The sequence below is a fragment of the Lepus europaeus genome, chromosome 8, assembly GCF_033115175.1.
Source record: "Lepus europaeus isolate LE1 chromosome 8, mLepTim1.pri, whole genome shotgun sequence".
NCBI classification, from domain to species: domain Eukaryota; kingdom Metazoa; phylum Chordata; class Mammalia; order Lagomorpha; family Leporidae; genus Lepus; species Lepus europaeus.
Window position 1 is genome coordinate 24,934,795 of NC_084834.1, and position 14,424 is coordinate 24,949,218.

At 41.1% G+C, this 14,424-nt stretch overlaps 1 protein-coding gene across 6 annotated transcripts in view; it reads right to left on the reverse strand.

Moving 5' to 3' along the window:
* The window catches only part of ARFIP1 (ADP ribosylation factor interacting protein 1), a 119,365-nt gene that overhangs the window by 21,654 nt on the left and 83,287 nt on the right, over nucleotides 1-14,424 (reverse strand). For all 6 annotated transcript variants that reach the window (XM_062199481.1, XM_062199483.1, XM_062199484.1 and 3 more), the window contains one exon: nucleotides 3,643-3,800. In XM_062199481.1, the coding sequence (XP_062055465.1) occupies nucleotides 3,643-3,800 (158 nt within the window). The remainder of the gene's footprint in view (nucleotides 1-3,642; nucleotides 3,801-14,424) is intronic.

Consider the following 14,424-nt stretch of genomic DNA (forward strand, 5'->3'; position numbering starts at 1 on the left):
GGAATGACAGACAGGCGGACAGGACAGAGATATAAAAGGGCTGGGGTTTAATCCAGTAGGACAGGTGGTGGACAGCTCCTGAAGACATCTGATCTGAAATGAGAGTGACATGATTCCATCTGCTCAGGACAGAAAGACGACTGGTAGCAGTCAAGGAATGGAGGAGGGCTGGGAGTAGATTAAGACACCAGAGCAAAGAACTCGATTAGAAGACCATGAACATACAAGAAACAGGCTGCGGTATCAGGACACAGGCAGTGAGGCTGAGAAGCAGACAGACACGGAAGATTAGGAGGCAATGACAACTTGGTAACAAAGTCGTTCAGTCCACGGGATCCACAGTGAAGCCGAATGGCCCCTGCCCTCCACTGGCTACCATGCCTTGAGCTACTTATTTTACGCCTTTGTGCTCCAATTTTTCTTCTATAAATGGAAGGAAGAACCTCCACAAAAACTTTAAATAGCCCGAGAGGACTTCAAAAGGTCTGTGCGAAAATGGAACTTACAAGTTTCTTTTGGCACTAAAAATAATCTCAAAATCTATGCATAGCTTTCCAGTACATATTTCCCACAAATTTTTGAAGACTTTTTGTATAAAGCATCTAGGACACTAGTAAGAACTAACACCTTCAGAATGCTTATTCTTGTAAAATTAGAAGAGGAGTGGCTGAAAGCAAACCTGCTAAAACTTCTAAGAAAGGAAAGAAAAAAGTAAAACTAATATTAGTAGTAATATGTGATGATTTAATGTAAGGACAAACACCCTTCAACAGCCTTGGAGCACATTTCCGAAGAAAAACGATTAATTTAAACATAATCAAAGTTACAGTGCTGACCTTACATTTCTTAATTTCTACATTCAGAGTTTGTGGATGGCATCAAAATGAAGTTTTCCATAAGAGCTTCTCTAACACAGATCATTATCACCACGAAGAGAGCACACTACGTTGTCAACACACAACTCTCCACTTCAAGACTGTCCATCAGTGCTGAATCTGTACCAGCAAAGCTAGTGACGGTTACTTCACGGTTTATGTAAAACTTCTAGAGACCAGGTGTCCACAACTGAAAAGTCTGGACAACAATGGACTCCCTTGTTGGCACTGCGGTAGAGAAGTGTTGAATGGCCTGTTATAAGATTTTCTATACACGAAGCACCAGAGGGCTAGGAAATACTTGTATACAATGCATAATAGGGAGCATTAAAAGGCTACCCGGGCATTTGCCTAAATTACCACTTTTTGTGCTGATCAAATAGATGACCTTTGCCCCCAAAGGCACTAAATTCTGGTTTTGACAGAGAAGAAAATTCAGCTACTGAGAAACTTTTCTTCTTGGATTCTTTATGAACATTATTCCTCAGTGGGCAATGTTTCAAAGAGTTACAACCAGCTACACTTAAGAACAGAAAAGCCAAGTCTTAAGGTTAATGAATAAAATTACATATAATAATTTAAATAAAAAGGGATAAATTATAAACTATGGGGTGGGAATCACTGTTGTTGATTTTTAAAGTACACACGAAGGTTGTCTAAAGATTTAATAAACCAGCTACATAACTTGTTTTATAATTTTGTTCAAAAGTTTACAACAAACCTATATATTGTATAAATTCAGATCTTATATAACATGAAAGATATAAACATTATTTTTCAAAAATTAGATGTAAACATTTTTATTAGTTCAAGCTTAAGGACTATTGATCAAACAAAAGACAGGGAGCTGATGGGTTCTCATCTTGGTGTTGAAAATGACAAGCAAACCAGTAGGTTCACAGAGTCTTACTTTTTTCTTCTGAAATTAAAATGGTGTTTTAATATAGGAATACTGTCTATCTGATAAATCAGCTTTAACATGCCTTAACACTTTCAAAAGCTTGCCAGAAATAAAGGCTGAAGACAAAGATACTAAATGCTGAGTAGCTAAAATATATTTCAGGGGGCCACTGCTGTGGCTTAGCGGGTAAAGCCACCGGCCTACAGTGTCGGCATTCCATGTGGGCGTCAGTTCAAGTCTCAGATGCTCCACTTCCAATCCAACTCTCTGCTACGGCCTGGGAAAGCAGTGGAAGATGGCCCAAGTCCTTGGGCCCCTGCACCTACCTGGGAGACCTGGATGAAGTTCCGAGATCCTGGCTTCAGATCGGCACAGCTCTGGCCATTGTGGCCTTTGGGGAGTGAACCAATGGATGGAAGATTCATTCTCTCTCTCTGCCTCTTCTTCTCTCTCTGTGTAACTCTTTCAAATAAATAAATAAATCTTTTTTTGTGTGTGTTACAGGCAGAGTTACAGAGAGAGAGAGGTCTTCCTTTTCTGTTGGTTCACCCCCCCAAATGGCTGCTATAGCCGGCATGCTGCGCTGATCCAAAGCCAGGAGCCAGGAGCTTCCTCATGGTCTCCCACGCGGGTGCTAGGGCCCAAGTACTTGGGCCATCCTCCACTGCACTCCCGGGCCACAGCAGAGAGCTGGACTGGAAGAGGAGCAACCAGGACAGAATCCGGTGCCCCAACTGGGACTAGAACCTGGGGTGCCGGCGCCGCAGGCGGAGGATTAGCCTAGTGAGCCACGGCGCCAGCCTTAGTAACGTATTTGTCTACCTAACAAAATGGTTATTAAAAGGGAAATTTCAGATTTATATTTCTCAAATAGAATATATGAAAACACTGCATTATAAACAGCTATCAAAATATAAGGCAAATATTTAATTTATGTCAAAGATAAAATTTATGGGTTTTTTTTGACAGATAGAGTTAGACAGTGAGAGACAGAGGTCTTCCTTCCATTGGTTCGCTCCCTAAATGGCCACTACAGCTGGGGCTATGTCGATCTGAAGCCAGGAGCCAGGTACTTCTTCCTGGTCTCCCATGAGGGTGCAGGGGCCCAAGCACCTGGGCCATCCTCCACTGCCCTCCTGGGCCACAGCAGAGAGCTGGACTGGAAGAGGGGCAAGTGGGACTAGAACCCAGAGCCCATATGGGATGCCGACACTGCAGGTGGAGGATTAACCAAATGAGCCACGGTGCCGGCCCCAAAGGTAAAGTTTTAAGAGGCTTGAAGCCTGATTACAATCTGGATAAATGGAAGATCAGAGCGTTGGTATCCACAATAAACAAAATCCTGGATGTGGAAATGAGCTAAAGGACGGGTCTGGCTGTGTGCAGGCAGTGTGACCACTTCCCCAGGGAAGCAGTGCTAACGCCTGGTGACTTGTCAGCTTTGGCCAGATCACACAGGATCATCTGGTGTCCACCTGGGATGAAACAGGGTCCTGTCCTCATCTAAGGGAGCTGGAGCTGGGAGATGCTCCATTTCTTCTATGGACAGCCTTTAGGCCCAGGATCAATGCTCAACTGGAAACTCTAAATGAAACACGTGCTCAAGGGGCATTTTGGAAATGCTGACAGTAGCTGTGGCAGCACTGAGTCCCAGAGGCATCCAGCATCAGAGCTGTTCCAAGGCATTAGGTGGCTTTGGTTCTTGCCTGTTGCCAGAATCTTGTTCTCTTCCCTTTCTGTTAGATTGACGGCTATCCCATAACCTCCCAGGACATTCTTTTTCGGCCCACAATGGACACAGCTGGTGTCTGTTAATCTTAACTGAACTAATCTGTAAAAGACAATATGGTGAAAATTTATACCCACCTGGCACTTTCATACTGCTTCACAGTCATTAACGTATCTTCAATTGTTTTATTCACCAAAGTGTTCACACTGGCAATGAAAAAATTAATGGCCCCAAGAAGAGTCTCTCCATTTTTGGCCAGTAGCTTCTGGGTATCTGCATTATAGCCAAATTCTTCCTAAAACAAAAAAGTTACCTTAACTTATCTCATAATAAATCGTATGTGTGACTTTAAAAAGAAAATCCCAAACGTATCACTAATGGAAAAAGATCTGATTTATACATTTGCTAAAGAAGCTTTACTTTTTTCTCCTTGCTCTTTAAACATATAGAGATCTAAACCACAGCTAGCTATATAATTATCAAAGACTTTTAGTAAACAAAAATTGTCATCAGCTAAGATGCATAGCTAAAATCTAAATAATTTTTAAAAGTTAAACTGCTTTGTACTCTAAAGAATATTTTCATTTCTACATTTTGTTTCTATAATACTATAAGCACAGCTGTTAAAAAGAAAAATATAGCAGATTATTAATCAGAGAAACTATAACTTTCACAACCAAATTAGGTAACAACTGGTTAAAACTTCCAGACATAATATAGCCTCCAATTTTTTGTGTTTTGACTGAATCCTCTCAAAGTATAAATATTAATCTATATTGCTTTGTACATTTAATGACCAACTGACTCTCCCGCTCAGGTCTAAGGAGCTGAGGAGGGATCACTCAACAGCAGATCCAGCTCATTCTCTCGGAATCAGCTACACCTTGGCTCAGCAAACATGACACAGAACTCTTTGAGATTCAGCCAAGAACAAACCTAGTCAGCAGTGACAGCTTCCCATTCAAGTTCGAGTGATTAAGGGGATAATTAGACATACATCTGCACAAATTTTAAAAACCAGCACATTTTAAGATGTATCAATTTCAGAATTCTAGTTGTTATAAAACACCTTTTAATGGAGCTGAAAAAAATAATGGAATGTAAAATTAACCAGACTCTTAAAAGATGGAAATTTAATGCTAGTGATAAAGCTATAGTTAAATTTCAAGGTGACAAACTATTCAGTAATTCAGAAATACCAAACTGTTCAGTAAATAACAGAAAAGTAAAATTATCTATTATGCTAAAAGTATTTTCCATTTAAGAGAGGTCCATGTATCCCCATTCTAAAGTCAGTTTTCAAAATTTTACAGACTCTGGTTGCAAATACAGGCATATACGGGAAACCATAAAAAGAATATCCACGTGACATAGCACAGCATGTGACGCCAGCATCCCAGCTGCTCCACTTCCGATCCAGCTCTCTGCTCTGGCCTGGGAAAGCAGTGGAAGATGGCCCAAGTGCTTGGGCCCCTGCACCCACGTGAGAGACCCAAAGAAACTCCTGATTCCTGGCTTTGGCCTGGCCCAGCCCTAGCTGCTGCGGCCATCTGGAATGAACCAGTGGATGGAAGATCTCTCTATTTCTTCCTCTCTCTATATAACTGCCTTTCAAATAAATAAAATAAATCTAAAAAAAAAAAAAAAAAAAAAACACTCATCAACACATTTTTTAAAAAGCAGTTGACAATGTTTGGTACCATATTTCTACAAGCTAAATTACATACTGAAGTCTAGTAACATTACTGGCAATAGAATAGTACAAGAGAAAATATTTCTATAACTTGTAGGAAAAGTTAACATCACATATTAGAATTGCACATTTTTCCACTGATACTCATGAAGCAATAAAAGACAAAGAAAAATCATTCTGGAAGATGAAAAATATAAAACCTAAAAAAATATAAATCCAGTAGTTGATAAGAAAGAAACCTTTTCCACTTACTATGTAACAAATAAGTATCACTGTACCATCCTCCTATAATACTGTGTTCATTCTAGAAGTTCTCAATATCTACAAATCCATACTAGATCTTAAAATGTCAAAAATCCTAATTTAAGATACATGCAGCCTAGAAGTTACTGGCTGCTTTTTATAAAAAACAGGCAGCTACAACTAGACTACAGTGAGATGAAAGTAGAAAGGGTGCACCATGGTATAATGGGTGAACCTGCCGCAGCCAGCAATGTGGACATCCCATTTGGGTGCTGGTTCGCATCCTGCCTGCTCCAGTTCCAATCCAGCTCCCTGCTAATGTGCCTGGAAAAGCAGCAGCAGATGGCCCAAGTGCCTGGGCTCCTATCACCCATGTGGGAGACCACGATGAAGCTCTTGGCTCCTGGCTCAGCTCTGGCTCTTGCAGCCACTTGGGGAGTGAACCAGCAGATGGAAGATCTCTCTCTCTCTCTCTCTCTCTCTCTCCCTCTCTTTCAAATAAACAAATAAATCTCACCAACAAGAAAAATGGTACTGAGAAAACTGGATATCAAAATGCAGAAGAATAGATTTTTAAATAGCCTACCTTTCACAATATTAAAAAAATCAACTCAAAATGGATCAAAGACCTAAATAAAGGTAAGATATCAATCTATGAAACAGCCAGAGGAAAATATAGGCGAAACACTTCAAGACATTGGCATATACAACTACTTTTGGATAAGATACCCAAAGCGGAGGCAACAACAGCAGAAAAAGACCAATGGTATTACCAAAATATGAAACTTCTGCACAGCAAAGAAAACAATCAATAAAGAGATGATTGATAGAATGGGAGAAAAGACTATATTTGTAAACTAGTAAATATTTGGAATATATAAGGAACTCAAACAGTTCAGCAGCAAAAAGTGGGCAAATGACCCGAACAGACATTTCTCAAAAAAGATTAACACAGACTTGTAACGCTGTCATCCCATATAGGTGCCGGCTCATGTCCCGGCTGCTCCACTTCCAATCCAGCGCTTTGCTAATGGCCTGGGAAAAGCAGAAGATGACTCAAGTGTTTGTTTCCCTGCCACCAATGTGGGAGACCTTGAAGAATCTTCTGGCTCCTGGCTCCAGTCTAGCCCAGTCCTGGCCATTGTGGCCATCTGAGGAGTGAACCAGTGGATGGAAGATCTCTGTCTCTCCCCCTTTTTAATTTTGTTCTCTCAAATAAGTACATTTAAGAAATTAAAAAAAAAAAATGGTGCCACAGCTGTGGCATAGAGGGTTAAGCAACTGCCTGCAGTGCCTGCATCCCATATGGGCACTGGTTTGAGTCCCAGCTGCTCCATTTCCGATCCAGCTCTCTGCTATAGCCTGGGAAAGCAGTGGAAGATGGCCTAACTCCTTGGGCCCCTGCATTCGCATAGATGACCTGGAAGAAGCTCCAGGCTCCTGGCTTCAGATCAGTGCAGCCCTGGCCTTTGCAGCCATCTGGGGAGTGAACCAGCAGATAGAAGACCTCTCTCTCTCTCTGCCTCTCTATAATTCTGCCTTTCAAATAAATAAATAAATCTTAAAAAAAAAAAATAGCCAACAGGTGTATGAAAAATGGTCAACATCACTGATCACCCAGGAAACGCAAATCAAAGCTATGATGAGACAGCATCTCACTCCAATCAGAATGGCTATAACCAAAAAGAAGCATACAAAACAAAATGAAAATCCAATGCTGGGGCAGGCAGTGTAGTGCAATGGTTAGGCTACTGCTTGAGATGCCTGCATCCCTTATTGGCATCCTGATTGGAACACCAAGTTCCTCACTCAGGTTCTTCCTAATGCATCCTGGGAAGCATCAGATGACAGCTCACGTGCCTGGGCCCCTGCCACCCACCTAGGAGACCCAGATAGAGTTATGGGCTCCAAGCTGTGGCCTGGCCCAGCCTTGGCTGTTGCAGGCATTTGAGAAGTGAATCAACAGATGGAGCATTTCTGTTGTTGTCACTTGTCTTTCAAGTAAGTGAAAATAAACAAACATTTTTTTAAAAAAGCTGATGAGGATGCAGAGAAAGTGGAACTCTAATATACTGATGATAGGAATGTAAATTAGTACAATTAATAGGAAACACAGTATGAAGGGTCCTCACAAAACTAAAACTACCATGTGGTCCATTATCCACGACGGGGTATATATCCAAAGGAAATGAAATCAATGTATCACAGATGCCTGAACTCCTATGCTTACAGCAACAGTTTTCTCAACAGCCAAGATATGGAATCAACTGAGGTGTCCGCAGATAAATGGATAAAGAAAACTAGTACAAATACACAACAGAACGCGATTCAGCCATAGAAAAAAGAATGAAATCCTATCTTTGGAGCAACATGGATGGAAATGAAAGACATCACGTTAAGTAAAATAAGCCAGCCACACAAAGACAAACACCACATGTTCTCACTCATATTTGGAATCTAAAAAAGTTGATTTCATAGAACTGGAGAGTAGAACAGTGGTCACTAGAAGCTAGGAACGGTGCAGGTGTGGGGGTGTGGGTAAAAGTCAGCTAATGGGGCCCAAAATACAGTCAAGAGGATGGGCTCTTGTGTACTGTGACACAGCAGAGTAGCCTACAGTTCACAACAGTTTAGTATGCATTTTTATAAAGAGCTAGAAGAGACAAGTTTGAAAGTTCCCAACAGAAAAAATCATAAACATTTCAAGAGATGAAAATGCTAATTACTATGGCTTGATCATCATACAATGTATACATATAACAAATTCCCACTATATTCCATAAATATATATAATTGTTTATTAAAATACATTTTAACATGTGGTTGCTTTATACAAAGAGGTAGCAGAAGTTTAAAATATTTAAATTTTTTCTCTTTAGCAGTTCCTACATCATTTTCAATATTTACTCAATAGAAGTTATCATTTCTCATTAAATTTATGTACTAGGAACAAATGGGAGGGCCTGACTGGATTTAATAAAAAATATCTAATTAACAACAAATGGCTTATTTTAAACCATATAGACTAGCTGAAAATTAGAATCACAAGTTCTAATTGGTAACTGACAGTAATATGGATTAAGTGAACTTCTGTGAACTTGATGTAGACATTACCCTCTAGATTGAGAAAATACAATACAACTGAGATGACATGGTACACAGAACCAGAAGGCAGAAGGCATGTGACAAAAAGACAGAAGTCCAGTTTGGGAAGGTTCCCATCTAATTCAAATCTCGATTCTGCACTGGAATTGTATCTTTCAGGAATAACTCCAATTTGTGTGTGTGTCCACTTCCTTACAGTTTAGTGGGAAGTCTGAATAATCTACATGAAATTTCTGACAAGTGACAGGCATTACTTAAAAGATCATTTCTTAACCTTTTCAGGAGATTTGACTTTCTTACTGCTAAACATTAGTTGGTTGCTTTTTTTTTTTTTTTTCCTGTAAAATGAAGGACTTGGACCACTCTTTAAATTCTTCCTTAACTCTCAATGCCTCAATCCCAACCATCATCGTTTATTCACTGCATTAAGTGCCAAGCCCTGTGTTCAGAGTTTTCCATGGCTTTCAATTAATACCACACAAGGGAGAAGGTAATAGACCCCAGTTCTTCATCACTGCACTCTACAAATTGTACCTCAAAAACAGAAATTTCAGAAAAGTAAATCCACTGAACACTGGGGGAGAGAGACAAGAGATGCAAGACTATCAGCCATGAAAGAAGGAAGAGGTCAAGTTAGTGTATAGATTCACATTGCAGAAGCTAATTAAATGAAGGGATGACCTAACTAGAGCAAGATGTCTTGAGTTGGGAGTTCCACTTTTACAACTTACTAGTTATGTGACTTTGGGGTAGGTTTTTCTCCTTTTCCTTTCTTCTCCATATTTTTTTTAAAGATTTATTCACTCAAAAGGTAGCTGGAATTAGAAAGGGAGAAGGAGGGAGAGGGATAGAGACAGAGAGGGAAAAGGAGGGCGGGAGTTAGATAGATGGATAGACAGATAGACAGACAGACAGATACCTTCCATCCACCAATTCACTCTCAAATGGCCACAATGGCCAGGACTCAAACCAGCATTCACATGGGATGCCAGCACTGCAGGTAGTGGCTTAGCCTGCTGTACCACAACACAGTCCAGGGGTTAGGTTTCTTAACACTCAATAGACTAGGAAAAACATCCACCACATTTACCATTTGGGTTTACCAGACCCTCGTATTTCTGAATAGTTTTATAATTTATGGAAAAAAGAAATGAAAAATAATTTGAAGTAGATTCAGTAAGCATTTAAACATAGCACACTCAAATTTCATTCCAAAGTCTTGTTTGTGAAGGTGTATATACTCAAAACAGGGAATGTGATTTGAATGTCCCTCTGTCATCTAAGAACCTAGAACATGGCAAAGGATTTGAATAGGACTTTCTCCAAAGAAGTTATACAAATGGCCATTTATCACATGAAAAGACGCCCAACAGCATCAGGCATCAGGGAAGTCTCATTTAAACCACAGTGATACACTACTCTTATCCATTAGGATGGCTGTTAGCAGCAACAGACATTGGTTAGGCTGGTAGCCGACGATGTGGAAAAACTGGAACCCTTACGATGCTGCTGAGGATGTAAATGGGCCAGCTCTTTGGAAAACAGTCTGACAGTTCCTTAATAGAGAGTCACTATTGGACTCCCAAATCACACTTAGAATATACTCAAGACAAATAAAAACATATGTCTAAATAAAACATGTACATGAATGTCAACAGTAGTATTATTCATAATGATCAAAAAGTAGAAACAAATAAAATTCTATCAACTGAAAAATGGAAAACAAAATGTGCTATAGCCATACAACGGAACATTCTTCTACCATAAAAAGAAATGAAGTTCTAACAATAATAGGACACGGATGAATCCTGAAAACACTAGGCTAAGTGAAAGAAGGCAGACACAAAAGGCCACATACTGTGTAATTCCAAATGTCCATATGCAAATCCATATAGATATAAAGCAGACTAGTGGTTTCCAGCAGCTGCAGGGAGAGGAGCATGGGTGTGGAGTCTCTTTTAAGGGTGATGAAAATGTTCTGGAATTAGATAGTGGTGGTTGACAGACAACTCTGTGAATACACTAAACAGTAAAAAGGAAAATCTCCTAAAGGGGATAAAACTGATGTTTTATGAATGCCTATTATCTGAATCATAAACTTTACAAGGTTGAACCTTACGATATGTGAATTACATCTGAATAAAATTGTTACTTTAGGCCGGCGCCGTGGCTTAACAGGCTAATCCTCCGCCTCACAGTGCCGGCACACCGGGTTCTAGTCCTGGTTGGGGCGCCGGATTCTGTCCCGGTTGCCCCTCTTCCAGGCCAGCTCTCTGCTGTGGCCAGGGAGTGCAGTGGAAGATGGCCCAAGTGCTTGGGCCCTGCACCCCATAGGAGACCAGGAGAAGCACCTGGCTCCTGGCTTCGGATCAGCGCGATGCACCAGCCGCAGCGGCCTTTGGAGGGTGAACCAACGGCAAAAAGGAAGACCTTTCTCTCTGTCTCTCTCTCTCACTATCCACTCTGCCTGTCAAAAAAAAAAAAAAAAAAAAATTGTCACTTTAAAATAAAAAACCTGGAAGATGTGTGCAGGATAGAATGCCTCTGCCACGATCACTGTCCGTGGACTTACAGAATGCCTATCTGCCAGCACAGCTCCTCACGGCACTGCTTCCGATCCAGGAACCCACTTCAGAGCGAATGAACTGCCAGCACCAGGCCCAGGCTCAAGGAAGTCACTGGCTGGGTCATGTCCCCATCGTCCTGAAGCAGCTGTCCTGAAGCAACAGTGGAAGGGCCTCTTCTGTGACGCTACCGTCTCCCCCTGCCAGGGTTCATGGGTTCAGGAATCAAGGAAAGGAAACGGGAGCGGCACTGCTTACTATGACCTCTAGCGAGCCTCTGCCAGAATTCCTGCTTCCTGTCCCTGTGACCCTGTGCTCTGCTAGTCCAGAGATTTCACTGCCAAAGGGAGGAATGCTTCTATCCAGAGACGGAGCTATGATTCCACTGAACTGAAGGATGAGGCTGCCACTCCACGCTGTGGGCTCCTTGTGCCTCTCAACCAACGGGCAATGAAGGGAGTGACTTTGCTGGTTGGCATGACTGAGCTGATGACCAAGGGGAAATCGAACTGCTATTCTACAACAGAGCTTAAAAAAGAGTATATATGTCAGGAATACAGAAGATTTCTTGGAGTGTCTCTCAGTATAATCATGCTGTGAGGAAAACTTTTTTTTTTTGACAGGCAAAATGGATAGTGAGAGAATGAGACAGAGAGAAAGGTCTTCCTTTTTGCCACTGGTTCACCCTCCAATGGCCGCTGCAGCCAGCGCATCGCGCTGATCCGAAGCCAGGAGCCAGTGTTTCTCCTGGTCTCCCATGTGGGTGCAGGGCCCAAGCACTTGGGCCATCCTCCACTGCCTTCCCGGGCCATAGCAGAGAGCTGGCCTGGAAGAGGGGCAACCGGGATAGAATCCGGCGCCCCGACCAGGACTAGAACCTGGTGTGCCAGCGCCGCAAGGCGGAGGATTAGCCTGTTAAGCCACGGCGCTGGCCGTGAGGAAAACTTTAACAATCCATTTCAGGCAGGATTACTTTATAAAGCCCAGACCTTTCAAGAATGCTCTGGTTACTCCGACAAGGAAAGAACCATGACAGGCTGAGATGCTTGCTAAGGGCAAATGGAGTATGGAATAGGTGGAAGAGTGTAGCTATAATACCAGCTACAACCATTTGCAGAAATGGGGACTATAATTCCTATCAGTATTTTCCTCTTTATTTGGTTATGAGTGCATGTGTGTGTGTGTGTGTGTGTAAAGCAATTATCATTGTTTTCTTCCTGTTTATCCCCTTATTATGTAATATAAATATATGAATCTTTATACCATAGTATTTAAATACTATTAGCTTCCTTATGATTTTATTTATTTACCTAAAAGGCAAAGAAAGAGAGCTCCCTCAGCTGCTGGTTCACTCCCCCAGATATCTCCAATGTCCAAGGCTGGACCAGGGTCAAAGCTGGGAGCTGGGAACGGTACCCTGTTCTCCCACGTGGACTGCAGAAACCCAATCATTTGAGTCATCACTGCTGCCTCCCAAGGTCTGAATTACTGGGAACCTGGAGTCCGTCCAGTTAGAGACTGACATGGGAATCAGGTGGCTACACACCCACTCAGAAGTGTTGTTAACTTTTTACATCATAATATTTAAGTTATAGGATACCAAGGCAAAAAATGAACATCACCCAGAGACTTTGCATGTTTTTCTGGGGAACGAGTTTGTCTTTGTATGCAGGCTAGCTGTAGCATTTTAGGTGAAAATATTACTTGTTGTTGTCTTTATTTAGAAATTAAGTATGGGGGCCGGTGCTGTGGCGCAGCAGGTTAAAGCCCTGGCCTGAAGCACTGGCATCCCATATGGGCACTGGTTCTAGTCTCAGCTGCTCCTCTTCCAATCCAGCTTTCTGTTATGGCCTGGGAAAGTAGTAGAAGATGGCCCAAGTCCTTGGGCCCCTGCACCCACATAGGAGACCCAGAAGAAGCTCCTGGCTACGGATCAGCGCAGCTCTGGCCATTGCGGGCATCTGGGGAGTGAACCAGCAGATGGAAGATCTCTCTCTCTCTCTGTCTCTACCTCTCTCTGTAACTCTTTCAAATAAATAAAATAAATCTTTTAAAAAAAACTAACAAATTTAAATTAAAAAAAAAAAATTAAGTACGGTCTGGAGCCAGTATTGTATCATAGCAGGTAGAACCGCCCTTGCAATGTCAGCAACCCAAAAGGGCACTGATTTTTGTCCCAGATGCTCCACTTCCAATCCAGTTCCCTGCTAATGGCCTGGGAAAGCAGTAGAAGACGGCCCAAGTGCTTGGGCCCCTGCACCTACAAAGGAGACTGGGAAGAAGCTCCTGACTCCTGGCTTCTGTCAGCCCAGCTCCAGACGTTGCAGGAATGAACCAGCAGATGGAAGACCTCTCTCTCTCTCTTTCCCTGTAACTCTGCTTTTCAAATAAATAAATAAATAAACCTTTTTAAAAAAATCATAAAAGTTTCCTGAATATATCAAATCTCTTTTTTAGCAAAATGAAATGGTCCAGATTCTTGCAGAAAACTTTTACACAATGGACTCGTTCATATTGAATGACTAAATACACAGAAACACTTGTGATAGCTAATTTTATAGGTCAATATGGCAGGGGCACAGTGCCCAAACAGTCAGACATCATTCTGGATGTTCCCATGAAGGTGTTTTTTGGATGAGATGAATTTTAGTCAGTGGAATTGTCTTCTTCTGGCATTGTCTTCTCTTTGCCATACAGGCAGAAAATGAAAAAGTTCTAAGTTCTCAATTATGTTTCATGAACATTTTTTTAAAAAAAGTTTACCAGCAGTATTTTCTCTGGTCTTCCTTTTGGCAACACAAACAAAAACTATTTCACTTTACTCATTCTTCTGGACAATTCCAGTATTCTCTTGTTTTCTTATTATCGTAGCCATTTTTAGCATGGTTAGAAATAACTGATGAGTAATGATGAAATAATGCCTAAGATGATGAAACAGCAAAATATCCTGATACAGTAAAATACGATCATTAAGACTCCATCTGGCATCTCTGAGTTATAAAAAGATCCAATGGACCCATATTGCAGTTGTAAGACAAAAGTTTTATTCTATTTTTAAAAAGTAAATTTTCTCATTAGAAGACTTCACAAAATATCACTCCTTACAAAGAGTTAGCAATGTTCAAATCATAACAAAAATTAAAACTGGAAACAACAGGCTTAAATTCTTAAGAATAATCTTTCAGAGTTCTATAAAAGAAGGATTTACATAGTTAGTAAAGGTAATAAAAATATAAACCATTTATAATAGTCTGGCACATAATGAGCCTCCAATCTAATGTTAACTGTGATTATTAACAGGGCTAACGGGTATA